At 39.5% G+C, this 16,509-nt stretch overlaps 1 protein-coding gene across 2 annotated transcripts in view; it reads left to right on the top strand.

Annotated features, from left to right (window-relative positions):
* The window catches only part of fyb1b (FYN binding protein 1 b), an 18,404-nt gene extending 2,631 nt beyond the window's left edge, over positions 1 to 15,773 (top strand). The window contains exons 2-19 of one of the 2 annotated variants that reach the window (XM_071530317.1): positions 2,971 to 3,979; positions 6,330 to 6,465; positions 6,576 to 6,655; positions 7,308 to 7,330; positions 7,981 to 8,030; positions 8,839 to 8,974; positions 9,361 to 9,520; positions 10,004 to 10,139; positions 10,284 to 10,303; positions 10,501 to 10,573; positions 11,745 to 11,837; positions 12,402 to 12,442; positions 13,158 to 13,227; positions 13,416 to 13,515; positions 14,559 to 14,721; positions 14,952 to 14,985; positions 15,128 to 15,159; positions 15,319 to 15,773. In XM_071530317.1, the coding sequence (XP_071386418.1) occupies positions 2,971 to 3,979; positions 6,330 to 6,465; positions 6,576 to 6,655; positions 7,308 to 7,330; positions 7,981 to 8,030; positions 8,839 to 8,974; positions 9,361 to 9,520; positions 10,004 to 10,139; positions 10,284 to 10,303; positions 10,501 to 10,573; positions 11,745 to 11,837; positions 12,402 to 12,442; positions 13,158 to 13,227; positions 13,416 to 13,515; positions 14,559 to 14,721; positions 14,952 to 14,985; positions 15,128 to 15,159; positions 15,319 to 15,341 (2,379 nt within the window). In that variant the 3' untranslated portion in view covers positions 15,342 to 15,773. The remainder of the gene's footprint in view (positions 1 to 2,970; positions 3,980 to 6,329; positions 6,466 to 6,575; positions 6,656 to 7,307; positions 7,331 to 7,980; positions 8,031 to 8,838; positions 8,975 to 9,360; positions 9,521 to 10,003; positions 10,140 to 10,283; positions 10,304 to 10,500; positions 10,574 to 11,744; positions 11,838 to 12,401; positions 12,443 to 13,157; positions 13,228 to 13,415; positions 13,516 to 14,558; positions 14,722 to 14,951; positions 14,986 to 15,127; positions 15,160 to 15,318) is intronic. The other variant, XM_071530318.1, reaches the window with a different exon arrangement.
* The last annotated feature ends 736 nt before the right edge of the window (positions 15,774 to 16,509 follow it).

Genomic DNA, 16,509 nt, shown 5'->3' on the forward strand with positions numbered 1-16,509 from the left:
GACTTAATTACATTAAGGTAGTTCCTTTTTTATGCTTTACTGGCAAGTGCATGTTGTGTAAGTGTTACTGTGTTGAAAAGATTATGTCTATAGATATCCTAGTTTCTGTGTGATACATGACTGACGTTTAGCCATTCAGCTTCACTGGTGTACTTTCCCATGCTGTATAGTTTTCCTTTGCTTACTGCTCTGTTGTAGGAACGGCAGTGGCTGTGTCCTTTCGCTCTTATCTCTACTTCCTGCTATGGGGTTGCTGCAGTGTCTCTAACTCCACTCAAACCAGACTCATTAAACTGGGTGTGGCTGCTGCTGCAACTTAGTCAGTCTACTATATGGCCCATTTACCTGTAAGTATTCACACAGCTCAGGACAAAACTTGTGGATGCAACTTCAGGCTTATGAAAAAACTCCACACACTCCAAACCCCATATTGGATCTTTCTGCACACCTCTGGGTGCTCAGAGCCTGGGACAGCTTCCCTTTCTGGTAGTAGTCCCTCTCATGTCATACAAATCAACGGTATCGTGTTTTAGGGTAGTAAAGCCATTTAACTATAAAAGGCTTATTGCTGCAAAGGTTTATTAAACTCCAAAACAGGTGTACCGTGAATATGCCAGCTAGATATTAGCAAGGCACCAATGAGTTTTCTCTCTCTCCTTGGTCATATAAGTAGCACACTAGTCCCCCTCCTCTACTACAATAAACACGACAAAAACACATCTTGTTTACTCAGGCTGGAGCATTTGCATGAGGGAAATATATGCTAAATGCTAAATGCGCTTATAACGCCGATAAGCCAGGAGGTGGATGCAACTGACGTCAGCTGGTGGTCTGAAAAATAATAGGCCCTTCATGTTACCTGTTTCCTTCAAATGCTCACAAGGAACTTATATGAAGCGTTAGTTCAGGCAGGACAGGCAAGTCATGTGCGCCACATCAGCTGAGCCAAACAAACACCAATCATGTTTGGCAGATCAACAAAGTGGTCTATTTAAACTGCCAACCCATCAGTCTTCTCTGTGGCGCCTACCTGCCACATGCTGCTGTTGCTGGTTATGCTGCTTTCTCTGCTCTGGGGGGGGGGGTATGACTACGCTCAAATCTTTAACGTGCTGGGGCCAAATACAACTGTATAACCATTTGTACATAATGGTTTAACTGTATGATGAGAGCGTTCCTGACTGAACTAATTAGTTAACGGCTGCAGTAAAGGAGTCACCTGTAAGCGTTCTCGCATTAAATTAAAAAATATATATTCTATTAGAATTCCCATTAAAGTGACAAATTTTAGGTGATGGCAACCTATTTTGTTTCTAGAGATTCCTATTATTTATTTATGTATTCATTTATTTATTCATTTATGCAGTCCAATAACTCGTAGATTGGTAACTTTCTTCTTGGTGACGCATAACCAGGACAAAAAGAATGGTACTGATTGGCCCATGGGGGGCGCTATAATAAGCCCTAGGCTCAGTCCTGCTGCACAATTAATAGTTGAGATGTGAAACTTGGCACCGATATCTATCTGGACATGGTAATGATTTTTCGTCTTCGTCTCATGAGCCGCAGGTCAGAATGACACAAAACATGGCAATAACAGTTATTGGGTAAGCCTACTTAATTTGCGAAAAGCTAATGGATCTGTACAAAAATGGCCAAGTTATTAATCTATCAATTTTTTTTTTATTTCCACAAAAAGTTAAACCGACTGTAAAATCATGACATAATAATCATTCCACTTAAAATTCAACAGGTTGGTCAGAAACATCATTTTAAAGGGATCTAACAAGTCATGTTGATATGTTGAGATTTGAAGAAAATACAGCCATTTGAACTTATGTTGTGATAATTATAAATGCTCTAATACCCATATTGCCTTGCAGGGGAATTAAGGAACTCTTTGTCATGCTGTGGTAACCTGTTCATTGCTGCTAGCAGCTATATTTTGCTTTTATATTTTCCCCTTGTAAGGACACAGAATCTAAATTTGTTTTTCTTTTCAAATATAACATTTGCTATTTATTTATGTTGTTAATTCCAAAAATCTCTGCTTATTAAAGCAGATAGACCAAATGTGAGGTTATTAAATACAGGAATGTGGTACTGGTTCTCATCTAAGTAGGCTATGTTGTCCAAATAAGACTTAGCATGTCAGACAAAAGGGCTTTTATTTTGGTAAGAGGGGATGGTGGGTGCGCTATGAACTGGGATGCTCTTATGGCAGGACTTTTGCTTTTGGTTGCTTTTAGTGTTAGGTATACTCAGAGTTCATTCCAGAGTTTATTTGTTGTTTGTCACATTTCCTTTCACAAAAGGGAAAGACACTGGAATGATGCTCTCATAGTGTTTGTAGCAACATTTTCACCTCTGTTGTTCTTCATCAGTTTGTTTGGGGTGTCCACCATGCATTGTACAAATTTCCTATTTACATCAACGCTGTTATTGAGTAATCGCACAACCAGGTTCTCTCGCCAGGTGAATTAATGGTCACCATAACCATAATGTTATGGAGTAATCCATTATATCGATATATTGGTTTTTGCTTGTTTGTTTAGAGATTTTTTTGTCAAATCTCTGATCTGGAAATCAGTAGCTTATATTTGAACCTGTCTAGAAAGATAGAAGACATCTCTGTCAATCTTATGAACTGTGATTCTTGTTGTTGTTATTTATTATTATTCCACTTTTGTTTTTGGCAACATTTTCTATCTGTTTTTGGATTCCTGTAAATTGAAGTCATTTTTGATTCTGACACTGACAACACATCCTAATCATATTCTTATTTTGTGTTAAATTTTGTTTCAGAATCAATTTGTAGTACACAGATTCAGATTTTGAATCAGTTTTCTATATTCTAAATTCTATATTCTAAATTCTATATTCTATATTCTAAATTCTAAATTCTGGTTCTGAATTCTGATTCTTATTCTGATTCTTATTCTGATTCTGGTCCGGTCTCATTCCTTCCAGGACAACAAAGCGGATGTAAAGGCCATCATGGCTCGCTTCCAAACTGGCGGGACGAATGGCACTGAGGAAGTTTCTCCCCCTGCAGTACGCACCAAACCAGCCCTGCATCCCACCTTATCCTCCGGCCCACCCCTGCACACAAAGAAGCCTGTCTCGGAGAGCCTCTCAGGAAGCGCTATCTCTATTGCCCCAAAACCCGCTTTCCTGAAAAGTACCATCTCCACCAAAAGTGCTCCAGAGGTACGAGAGATACCCAAAACAAAAGCCCTGGCTAGCAGGTTTGAAAACGCCCAGGAAGACACCACTGGCAACAGCAAACCTTTGATTGCTAATAAGCAGCAATTACCATTCAAACCAGCTCTTTCACAGGATGCTGAAGCCAAAAGCCCGATACATAAACCTCCCCTTCACAAGCCGTCCCTCAGCTCCACCCTGCCCGACTCCAAGCCTGCCTTTCCTAAACCATCTCCAGGGGTCGCGTCCAACTCCAAGCCCAGCTGGGTGAAGGAGGACAGTGGGGGTGCACCATCCATTTCTAGCTCCACACCACCTAAAATACAACAAAAACCAAGCAGCGCTGTTGCAAAGTTACGGGGGCAGAATGAAGAACTGAGAGGAGCTAACACGGATTCTGCAAACAAACCTTTACACACAGCAAACTCTGCCGTTAAACAGTCCAACTTCAGGACTGCTCAGAATGTCTTCAGCAAGGACAAGACTGACCAATCAGATGGTGGCTCGAAAGGAGAGGGGGCCAACAAACTGCCCCTCAGTGCTAGTAGCTCCACCCCTCCACTCAAGCCTCCAACCAATAAGAAACCTAGCTTTGTGAGGAGGCCACCAGGCCCCTCTGCTCAGACCAACAGCATTAGTGGGGATGCCACTTCGGGCCCAAAGCGCAACCCCCTCCCCAACAGTTTGGCCTTGGGCCCTGCCCCAGCCAAGCCCAACCGACCCCCCAGAGTCAACCTGGAGTCTTTCAAACGAGGTGCCGAGGCCTCTGATGATGGTGAGTTGTTTGCCAAATTACTGGCATAATACAGTAATAATGAAAATTATTATTTTAAACAGAATATCTGTTTTGGTTCAAATGGGTTGACAGTGTCACAGTGGAAACGACAAGATTATTTTAAAAACTCCTGCCTAGACTTCAGCCTCCGCTCCTAAAATAATTCAAAGTACTGTTTGTGAGAAGATCTAACCTTAAATCCAGTGAGACAGTGAATATCAGTATTGATACAAGGGCCCCTCAAATGCATTATCACTTTGTTAGTCATGCTGGTGCAATACATCACAAGATTGCCTGTATATGGATCTGCCTGGGCTGGCCATTGGCACCACCAAAATATGTTTGACCCCTAATGGCCCGCAGAATTCCTGAACCTAAATATATTTTTGATCTCAATTTCAGTGCCGTTATTAAACTCCAGAAAACCTATTTTGCTTCAGTAGAAAGATGAACTTCATTGCTTTTTTTTATTCTCTGCACAATATAGACAAGGTGGCCCTTTGCTCATTTACGTGCCTATTTTCACCTACTCTGACCAAAACCCCTTACTCTTTATGGGCCTGTGACATCTGGAATGTTGTAGACAAAAAGCCCGATGGATAATCCCAAAAGTGTAGACTTCAAAATGAAACCATTGCCCCATGATTAGGGAGGTAATCATTAATGAATTTAAACAAAAAAGTTGAATAACCGTATAATTGCTTTTCAGTAGAAGTATATAAGTATAAGCATAAGCACAAAGAGGGCAATGTGTTGAACAACTGTCTACTCACTTCCAGGATTTCAGACAGTTGGAAAGCAGAGGAGGAGGGAGAGTAGGGAAGTTACAGGAGAGAAAAATCTGGTGGGGTTTGATCATGGGCCAGCAGGGACACACATGTGTCTCCACAGGCAGGAACCACTCAGCTACATCTGGACACACACTGTACTGTATTTACAAAGTTTGATTTCCAGGCATTTGATTAAAGTTTGGTACATCTTTGGGACCTCCACTCTTGATCAGTGTGCCCTACCAAATATAATGAATACACAATTGTACAGGTGTCAGTATATTTGTTCCTACAATCTTTCTAAACTCAGTCAACCTCCACTGTCGTCAAGTAGAAATGATATATAGTGTTGTAAACAGTTAATGATCGTGACAAGCTGGGAAAAGGGTTCCTCTTATTTTGTTGTTTCAAATGTATTTCCTTTATTATCACTATATACACTATTTAGAACGGCTTCTCTGAAGACACGAGAGAAGTGTGAAAACGGGCTGCTTCACAAGTTACTGCGGTTTCAGTGATGGTGGTGGAAATTTTTAGCCTACAGTTGATGCGTAGAGCTTCTCTTTATGCCTGTTGGCGCTAATTAATTCTTACAATCTGTTATCAGCGGAGACAGGAAAATATGTAAAACTCAACAAGGCTTAAGTAATGACAACCTAATATAAATGTGAAATCAGAGTTCATATTTGTTTTACCAATTGCATACGTGGATTTAATGGGAATCTACACGTTTTTTTCTCAATTACTGTAATCACACTTCTTCATGGTGCGTACATGATAGCTACTTAGTCGGTGACGACCCCACCATGGGATGATTTCACAAATACACACACACACACACACACACACACACACACACACACACACACACACACACACACACACACACACAATACCACTATGAATCCAGACAGAATCATTCAAAATACCTGTAAAATACCAGTATATCTGGATTTGCATGCTGTGGTCTCGATAGGCGGCATTCTGTACAAAATTAGTCCAAGTTACAGATGCTGCTGTAATTAGGATCAGATGAAAAACCAAAGTCACAGAAACATACTTGGTTCCTCTATTTCCCCCGGCCAAGTTCCCTGTCCAGTTTCTCCCCCCTAACTGTACCCTCTGACAGCTGAGTTTGTTTCACCATAGGGGGAAGTAAGTTCCACCAAACAGGGATAGTTTCTAGTGAGAGGCTCCGTTTTTAGACACACATCTGATCTGAGTTTAGTTTCAGTTTGAGGGAGGTGAGGGATGACTGTTGGCTGACAGTCACCCCAAAAAGCTGGCAAATATTGGAAAATTGGGGCACAATATGAAAAATAATTGATCACTCGGCTATTCAAAACCTGCTTTACATAATTATTTGGAAGGTTTTTGGTCTATAATGCTTTCAACTGGGGTTTCTCTCAAGCTCCACACACCACGGATACAGTGTCTTCGTTTTGTGTCTTGTGTTATTTTAGACATAGAAAATGAATACACACACACACAGACATATATTCACACACACAAGACACTCATACAGGGGCACAGACACCTTAACTTCTCTGCTCTCATGCCATGTGTTTGTTGTGTTCAAGGTCCTGGCACCTTGAAGAAGGCCATCGTCCCAACTCCCCTGGCCTCTCACCCCAGTAACCATAGCAACCACGTGACCCTAACCCCACCCTCTAACCCTCCAGCTCCTAGTCTACCCCCGCGACACCCGGGGGCCATGTGAGTGACACACACACACACACACACACACACAGAAACAGAATTCCTCCTTATATGCAAACACATTCTGTACAAATTTGTTTTAAACGTTTCCCGGCTGTGTTTTTCAGAATCCAACCAGACCCGGATGAGAACTATGATGATGTTGGTTTGATGAACAGCCCTCCACCCCCACTGCCACCCTCCACAGGTACTGTAACACTCCTCCTATCCTAAAAATGTAATGGGGCTTATAAAGGTTGTCATGGTTATCGTGCAGCAAGGCAATGGCTGTTTTCTGCTTTTTACCATCACAGGAAGACAGAGGTGTAATGCAGAACTGTGTACCTTATTTGCATATTAGATGTCGCACGCACACACACACACACACACACACACACACACACACACACACATAAGGAAGAAAGCACATTACTCTGCAGATTATGGCTGGGCCAGTAGTCTGCTTTGGTCACTGATACCAAATGAAGCTAAAATGACTTTTTACTTTGGGTTGGTTATTTGAATGTCCTTTGCTTTGTATATATTGACTGACGCAAACGTTTGACTAAGGGCTTGTTCAGACAGGACATGGAACGGCCTCTCTCTCGCTCTCTTTCTCCCTCCCTTTCTCTCTCTCTTTTTTGCTTAAAATGTAGGTTTTTTGTCAGTACTTGCATAGAGTAGTTAAGGTTAAGGTCTTGTTTTGAATACTGTCCATTATGTAAGTTTTCACCCACTGAGTGGCCTATTTTTGTTTTACATAATCCAGAAAAATAGGCAGATAAAGTGAGTCAGATGGATGAGTATTGCACATGAGTCAGATTCTTTTGTAATGATGATTCAGTGTCCCTCTTCTCCAGGTCATCCGAGTCAGAGGGCAAAGGTGAGACTTGTTAAATTACACACATAAATACTGATTTGCATGCAGGCACTTGAACACACACAACACACACACACACACACACACACACACACATACACACACACACACACACACACACACACACACACACACACACACACACACACACACACATCATTTGGATGGATATTTCTAAATATCTGTAATTTCAGTGTGTTCTGTCAAGATAATCTTTAGTTTGATAAGATCAAGGTTTAATGATTGCAATGATGAAACTAGGTTATTGCAGCAGGATACAGTAAAAACATACAGCCATGAAAAATAGAATATAAATATAAATAAGAATCAAGCAAATGTGGGTATTGTAAGCATACTCAACTGACAATTCCACACCAGAACATATTAAGTATTGATGTACCTGGATAAGAGCATGAAAAAAGTTTGGATTACCACATTAAGTTGGTGTGGAAAGTAGCACCAGTAATCCAGTAATAGCGGTAAATTATTTATATACTGTATATATATGAGAGAAATATGAGAAAATGAAGAAAAGAATATATAAAAATTACATCATATATGAGATCATAGTCAGATCATATAGTGTTCATTATTACATATTAAACTAATTCCAGTTTTTACTGATGCCTTTATTACTGTCTTCACTAATCCAGGAAGAGCCTGACAGTGACGGTGAAATGTATGAGGATCTTGATGAACGATGGTGAGAGAGTTTCCACCAATACCACCTAAACCTTTTACCTTTACCTTCTATGCTACACCTGCTCCAAAACACTGGAACTAAGTTGTCTTTAAGTGTGGTTTGGATTCAGAATAATGTGCCTGTTTATGGATAAAGTAGTAATATGCTTATTTATGTAATGAGCCTGGTCCGAGGCTTAGTCTCTATTTGAGTCCAACGCTGAAAAGAGGAAACCTGCTATACACTAACTTAGTCTAACTTAGTCTCTACAGTATGTCCTTCACTGACACTTACATTATAAGCAATTGTTTAAGGCATGCTGTGGAGTCAACCAATTAATTTCTGCATTGGTTTACTGTAATCTCTATTCAGCTGTTCCCACCAGCGCCTCTACCTTCACCAACACCACTCCCTGGTGGTTGTTTTTCAGCATTGCAATAATTCACTGATTCTCACTCTCTTCCACTTTCTCTCTATAGATGAAAATGAAAGAAGCAGAACAAAATTGGAAATAGTAGGCTGGCAGGGTACACACATATAGATTTCTCTCAAAACCCTATATTTTTAGATCATCAGAGAACCAAATCCAAGCATCCATTTTGTATTTTTGGTAGCCTATTAGCCATGTTGACATTTAGATATCTGGACAGTATTTAGACTGTTTCCACTGTCAACACACTGTAAAATGGTTTGTAACTGTTGTCTTGCTAGCAAGTTGTATCTTGCAAGTCCATGTGTTTATCTATCACTGTTTTCTATCAACCTTTCACACACACACATACTCTCTCTCTGTATTGCTCACTGTCTCATGCTCTCCCTCCCTCTAAAGGGGAGCGGCCGACATAAAGGAACAAGAAAAGAAGAGAGAGAAAGAGGAGAAGGAAGAGAAAAAACGTCTGGAAGCTGAGAGGAAGGAACAGAAGGAACGAGAGAAGAAAGAACAAGATGCCAGAAAGAAATTCAAAGTGAGTGAACAAGACTGCAACTGTTAGCTAAACTTGTTCTGAGGCCCTGAAAACACATATAACTCTTTTCTGTTTCCAGTGCTCTCTCATATCCATTTTCCCTGTGCACGTGCACATCCACACACATGCAAACACACGTGCATACACACGCAAACACACACCTGCAAACAAACACACACGTGTCCTACTCAAAGACTGAGTTGCGTTTATCTGCGTTCTTTTGTTTTTAACTGAAGTTGTGTCCTTTGTTGCTCTGTAAAGGACTTTGTGACAAACCTGTTTTGTTAAAAGCACTTTAGAAAGAAATCTTATTTGATAACTATGTATTTTCATCATGGTGTGCGTGTTGTTGTGTACATTTGTGTGTCTGTGTGTGTGTGTGTTAGTTGGTCGGCCCCCTGGAGGTGCTCCACAAAGTGAAGGCTCGTGTGGACAGCCGAAGCACTAAGACAGACGTGGCTCTGAAGCAGGGAGACTGGGTGGACATCCTCCGAGTCCAGGGCAACCCAGAGGGCAAATGGTTGGGACGGACACAGGACGGATCCTGTAAGTTCTCATGTTGGTCCCTCATCACTCCCTGCTCTCTTATTCATCAGTTTCTCCCCACTTCTCTTTGTCTTACGTCAACATCTTTACTGTAATCTCCCTTTTTTCTTCCTCACTGTCCTTTCTGTCCTACCTGCAAATATAGGATATAGCTGATAACTACACCCCCTATTCCTCAACCCAATTGTTTATCCTTCGCCTATTATAACACTGAATGAACTTGCTGCATCGTCTCATCTTTTTCCTCCTCTCTCATCAACTATTCTCTTTTCCTTTATCAGTTTCTTCCATCTCCCCCCTTTCCCTCCTCCATTCATTCCTTCCTCATCTGCTTTGTCCTGTTTTTACTTTCTGGCTGAGCTGCAAACCCGGGACTCAATTATAAGCAATACATGAATTTTCTGTTTGACAAGAAAACAATAACCCCTGCATGCATGTGAATGGTAACGTGTGTGTGTTGGTGTGTGATTGTGTTTGTTGCAGTTGGCTATGTGAAGACTACTTCCGTGGACATCGACATCGACAGTTTGAAGCAGGGAGCTTCTCTTCCCAGCCAGCAGAACTATGAACCCGACATCTACGATGACATAGATTCGGCCTCTCAAGACAACTTTAACAGGTATGAGGAATATGAAATAATATTTTCTTACAATGAAAGAGAATCTGCCTTGATTTCATTTTGTTTCTAAGAATACAGATAACCTGGACTGTTACTAAATGAAGCAGCCTTTAACACTTATATCACAAATTCTTCTCTCTGCAGTGGGATCAAAGGACCGGGAGGTATGCTTCAAATCCTAATACAATGATAGTTTTAACTTTGAAGTGACTTTCTAAGTAAACATTCTTTACATTCACTTCAACCCAAAGAATTTTACTGAGATGAACAATATTGCCAATCATGTTCTAACTGTAATTTGGCAGCGTGTTGTATCTGTAGCTGTTGTAGCTGTAGTTTCCTCTGTGTTGTTGTTCTGTAGTGGTTCTGCCCCCGCCGCCCGATGAGGACGGAGAGATCTATGATGATGTTGTTGATCCAAGCCTGGATGTCAGGTGAGAACGCATGTGTGACTGAATAGAGAACAGTATGGATTTACATTTACAATGAATGGATGGATGGATTTACAGTACATCATAATTTAGCGGATGCTCTCTTCCAGAGTGACTTAAAATGAGTCCAACATTAGAATAAGCTTAAAGACCCCATGAAGTGGCATCTTTACTTGACATAATGCAGTGAGGGATCATTCAAAAGTCTAAACCAATGGAATATCAGTCTGGGAGAGAAAGGCAGTTTGATTTGATGGGAGGGGTGCCAAGGGGTGGGATTGTTCAAAAATCTGAAGGTTTTATTGGTTGGAATTTATATTTACGCCTACTGGTGCAGCATGAGGTCACCATTAAAGATACACTGTTTTCCAGGAAGTAAAAGTAATGGGAGTTCATCTCATGGGGACTTTAAACTCCTAGATCACCAAAAGTACCAGCACTGAATACTAATGTGTGTGTGGGTCAAAGCCACAGCAGCCTGACAACAGATGTAACAAATATCCCTGTGTCCCTAGAATAATCCTGTATGATAGTGAAGTACTAAGAGCTAGAGACCTTAAGAAACAAGTGATAAAGTGCGACCCGCTTGGCTCTTGGTGAAGCCGGCATGCAAAAAAAAATAGTAGTGGTAAATTGACTCACTCAGGATTAGAACCTGGGCTCTCTGGTGTAGTAAACTTTCCCAACCAAAACTCAAAGTGATGCACCCTGGCACCCTTTTCATTTTTGGGAGAGTTTATGGACATTTTTGGAACCAACTTACAGAGTGATTTATAATAGCTGCTGGTCGCAAGAAGATAGAATGTTGTTGTTTTTTTCTTAGGAGGATTTAATAGTAAGTAGAAACAGAAGATACAGGAGAGGGGGATGTGATATGATATGGATGTATGGAAAGAATGATGGATGAAATAGTATAATAATTCTGACCTACAAGGGTGATGATGCTGCAGTACAGGTACGGACATAATATGAATGACATCATATATTTGTATTACACATGGATGTAGTGTGAGATGAAAGACAAAATATTCACATGCAACAGACCATGGAAAGGAAAATGACACTGGTATATGAATGAGAGAGACAGAAATGGAGAAAGGTGTAGAGGAAGAAATGCAAAAGGGAAAGAAAAAAAGAAATTCAAATCTTTTCATCCTTGATTGGCCCTCTGAAGCCCTTCTAGTCCCCTGGACCCCAAGTCTACTCCTAAGTCCCGTGGCTTCCTGTGGATGTTTGAGAGGAGGAAACCTCCTGCCAGCACTAATGAGTAAAATACACTCAGTAGTAAGACTGATCAGAGATCTACTGTCCACTATTCTAATCCTTAACCTTTCAACCTTTACCAAGCGATTGCTTTGGGATGAAGTTGCCCTTTAATGTTGAGGGTGTCACTTCTCCACTCCATTCTCTCACCCCAAATCAGCATCTGGGCAACTTCACCCCTTTCTCAATAACCTCGAAGGACTTTAATTGGCAAATTGATCACTCCCTGACCAATCAAACAGGCTGATATCTAACTACAGTGTTGAATGGTTGGTTGTTGAATTACAATCAATGTTGCTGATTTTTAGTCAACTTACTAATCATCAAAAGTCATTTGCATGTCTGTTAATTGATGTATGACTGTTGATTTAATCGGAAAATCAGAAAAGGAATTATTTGCTAACAGTTAAGTGCACTCATTAAATATGTGATGATTTATGAATATAATTGTGAACTTGTGCTGCTGACTGATTTGAATCATCAAAGCCATTAACCCACCTTCAACAAATGATATTGCATAAATAATGTGTTATGTAACATTTTAATCTTTATGCTTTGTTCATGTCAGAGTGCCTCCACCCAGCCAGTTCACTGCAGAGGGGAATTCAGGTATCATTTACTTTTATAATGCTACTATAATGTTTTGAGTGGACGTTTTAATGAAAAGAACACAGGTTTATTAGAAAAAAGACCAGAAGTAAGTTGAACCTTTGAATCTGTCCTCCCTTGGCTTTTCTCTTTGTTTCTTTAAAAATACACACACTTGCTGGTATGAATCAAATCCCCAGACAGGCTAGAGAAATCTGAGGTGCCCTAAATTACTTTTGAAGTGCCCTTGAGCAAGGCACTGAACCCCCAACTGCTCTCCAACCCTCCCTCTTGCAACTATTACCATTGCTGTATAAAATTGTGTTAACTTGCCTGAGTAAATAAGGTCCCCTCTACACCTGGCATTATCAGACGTCTTGTATCCGTATTGTGTGTAGATATAATTTAACTGGATTACATTCACACCTGACATTAAAATGGGTCTCTTCCTCTCACAGTATTAAAATTGACAGTAAACACCTCATCCTGCTTGTTCCCCACCCACATGTACCCACACAATCCATTTTTGACTAGTATGTTACTATCCAAGCTTGTAATTTATCTGGTCAAATGTGTCCCTGACCACCTGTGGAGAAGCTTTGGTTGATTGCATTTCCATATGTGTTTTTTTATGTTAATGTTTGATGAAAATGTGATGTTAATGCCAGGTTTAAAGGGAATCTTAAGAGTTAAAAAAATATCACCTCACTGACTTTCTTTGTGTGTTCCCTCCCAGGAGCAGTAATTGATGAGGAGATATATGATGATGTTGACTCTCAAAGCTACCCTCCTCTTCCTGTCAGCAGGTACCATGAAAACAGCCTCAGAACAAATCAACCTTGGTGCAATGAGCAACTGTGTACAGTAGATTCATGATTCCAACTGTCAGAGGACATCTTTTGGGTTAAACATTTTACTCAAGTCTGAATAAATTTGATTTTTTTAGTTGTTGGCATCCCCCTTCTCACTACAATATCTTTATTTCCCTCTTCAGCCTCTCAAACATGAAAGCCAAAGCCAAGAATGAGGACATCGATCCAAAGAAACAGAAAAAGTTTGAGAAAGAGGAGAAGGACTTCAGGAGAAAGTTTAAAGTTTGTCCCTCTAATCTGTGATCATGTTTGTTTGTTGTTGTTGTTGTTTTTTTTATACATCCTTTATGTATCCAGTCCTCTGCCTCAAACTGCCAGGATCACACTTAGGCCCATATTGATAAAACTCCACAGTAAAAGGACTGTAATGCACAAAATCTGGTAATTTGAATTTATTCCTAGATTTAACTAGAGCTGTGATTGTCATGACGCAGTCATATTACTGGAGGCTTATTCTCAGCAATAGCACAGCTGACAAAATTAATTACAACATCGATAAATCAAAATGTTAACTAATCATTACATATTTAACAACCACTGGGATTATCCCTGCCTGTGTGAGCTGCAACAAGCCATGAGTGATGACTGACAAGATTTTATTATTTGGTCAATACAAATTATTAGCCACACTAGCCACACAGATTAGAGGGAACATCTTGAATGCTTCCCCCTTTTTTTTTTTAGACATTGCATCCAAAGAAATTTCTGGTGATTTTTGTTTGAACTTTGCTCTCTGTTAGTACGGTAAAATTTCCATATTTGGTCTCATTTAAGTTAAGGGATAGCAAGTGGTGCATCTTGGCCAATTGTTGCACATGCTGAATGTTTTCTTTATCTTAAACAGAAATAATCAATTCAATCAAATACACTGTCTGACTAGAGCAGATGGTATTTTTTGGTGGCATTGGTGTGCTTGCATTGTATGTGTTTCTACTTATGTGTTGACTATGCATGCATAAATTAAAAACCAATGTAGTTATCCCCTGTTTTTGCTACCTGATGAACTTTTAATCAATGAATTAACAAAAGTTTATGTTGTAACAACAACCAATAGTCACAATCTATTTTCATTTCATCTCAATATGGTCACAGAATGCTTGTGTATAACTCTGCACAGCAACACAAGTGCATCTACAGTCTGGTCCTGGCATTACACTGGCTCTCTGTAACATCTGAACAGGACAAAGCAATTTTGTTTCTTCATAGTCAAAATCTTTTTTAGTTACTATGTCTTTTTTTTTTTTTTTTTTTTAAATAAATTTCAGTATGATGGGGAGATACAGGTGCTGTACCAGGTGACCATCATTCCCACATTGACTAGTAAGAAGTGGAGTGGGAAAGACTTGGCAATCAAACCAGGGGAAACACTGGATGTTATTGTTAAACCTGTGGACAACAAACTGGTCTGTCGGAATGAAGAGGGCAAGTGTGAGTATCTATGTATGTATGTATGTACAGTATGTATGCATGTATGTATGTATAGTATGTATGTATGTATGTATGTATGTACAGTATGTATGTATGTATGTGGGCCAATGTATGTATCCATCTATCTGTCTCTGTCTTTTCGTACATATTTTCTTTTCGTCGGTACGTCTGTGTGTCGGTCTATCTGCCTGAGATGAAGAAAAATAATAAACTATCATATTCTTTTCCAGTTGGCTATGTTTTGACCAGCCACATTGTCATGGAGTAAGTACAACACACAGACACACACACAAACACACACACACACACACACACAGACATACAGAGAGACAGAGAGACTAAACGATATGCTGTTGATGTGATGCTGATGTTCTACATTGATCATTTTCTCTTGAATTGTTTCCAGAGATGCTGATATCTACGATGATATTGGAGATGGTATGTTTTGAAGTTAAACACCGTCCAAAATACTGAGATGAAGTTAATCGTTTATAGGAGGTTATACTGTTATGTTGATGTGAAGACACATTCAGGAGCTGAAAAAAGGTGTTTATTCTATGGCAAATATTTATAATCAATGATATAATTTCTTTTCAGATTCCATCTATGACAACGATTGAAGAACTTCCTGTCTTGCAATGGCTTTATCAGTCTGTATGTTTTATATCTTTATTTTGTATATTATTTATTTTGTTTATTGATGGCATATACTGCTTACTTTACTTACTGTAAGTCATCTGAACAATGTGATCCTTATGTATTGTTTCTTCAAAAAAAGAAAAACAAAACCCATTGTTTTATGTTGCTATGTTAGTTGTAACATCAAAGATAGGGAACATTTGTTGGAACAGCAGTATTTGGATATCTTTGCTTTTATGTTTTCTTCTTTCATTTTTTTTTCCTTTTGGATTGGCTCCAGATTTGGTTCTGCATTTGCCAGCAGAGTATATAAAGTCTTGTTTTGTCATGAGAAATGTGTACTTTTATTCATTTTGCATTCATGCTTTTCCTGTGGCAGTAGATGTGATGAATTGAAATTTGCAATCTTAAATGGGTGGATAAATGAATTAAATCAAAGTTGTAAACTAGTTACTGCTTTGTCTGATAATTATTGCACATGACGTAATTGTTACATGACTTATATCTGTTAAGTGTATTTGCAAAGCGAACTGAAATCTTAACAGTTGCTAAGCTAACCCTGGCTGCTTTGTCTGATTTGAGCATAAAACAATTAATGTAGACTAAAAAACTTTTACTACCAAAATGCATCTGACATACTGTACACACAATCAGATTTGGAAATAGTGGTTGATTTGTGAACCACACCCTAAGCTACACATGTTGTGTGAATCCAGTTTACTTGAGACTTTAGAAAGAAATTATTTTGGAAAACAAATTATTTGTATGCATATATTTAAAGAAATCTATGTGTTCAAGTTCATGTATCCTAAGACTTAACATTTTCAAAGTTGAAAAGTATTAGTAATGTAAAGTAATAGTCCACCAAAAAAAGAAAATGTTGTCATTACCTACTCACCCTCATGTCAGTCAAAACACAGGTGAAGTTTGTGTGTCCACATAGCACACAGCAAGTTAGATAGCACTGCTTAGTATCAGCCTTCTCCAACAACTAGTGGTCAGGTCCTTTTGAGTTCCGAAAAGGATCACAATGACCATATACTCCACACAACTCATGCATCATAATCCAAGTGTTCTGAAGACAATTACTGCACTCTGGGTCCAAAAGTCCAATATTTACCTTGTTCCAGCCAAGTATGTATCAACATT

Source organism: Centroberyx affinis, unplaced genomic scaffold (assembly GCF_046629955.1).
Source record: "Centroberyx affinis isolate AG114_WGS23_722 - 3 ecotype Tasmania unplaced genomic scaffold, CSIRO-AGI_Caff_v1 ptg000131l_1, whole genome shotgun sequence".
NCBI classification, from domain to species: domain Eukaryota; kingdom Metazoa; phylum Chordata; class Actinopteri; order Beryciformes; family Berycidae; genus Centroberyx; species Centroberyx affinis.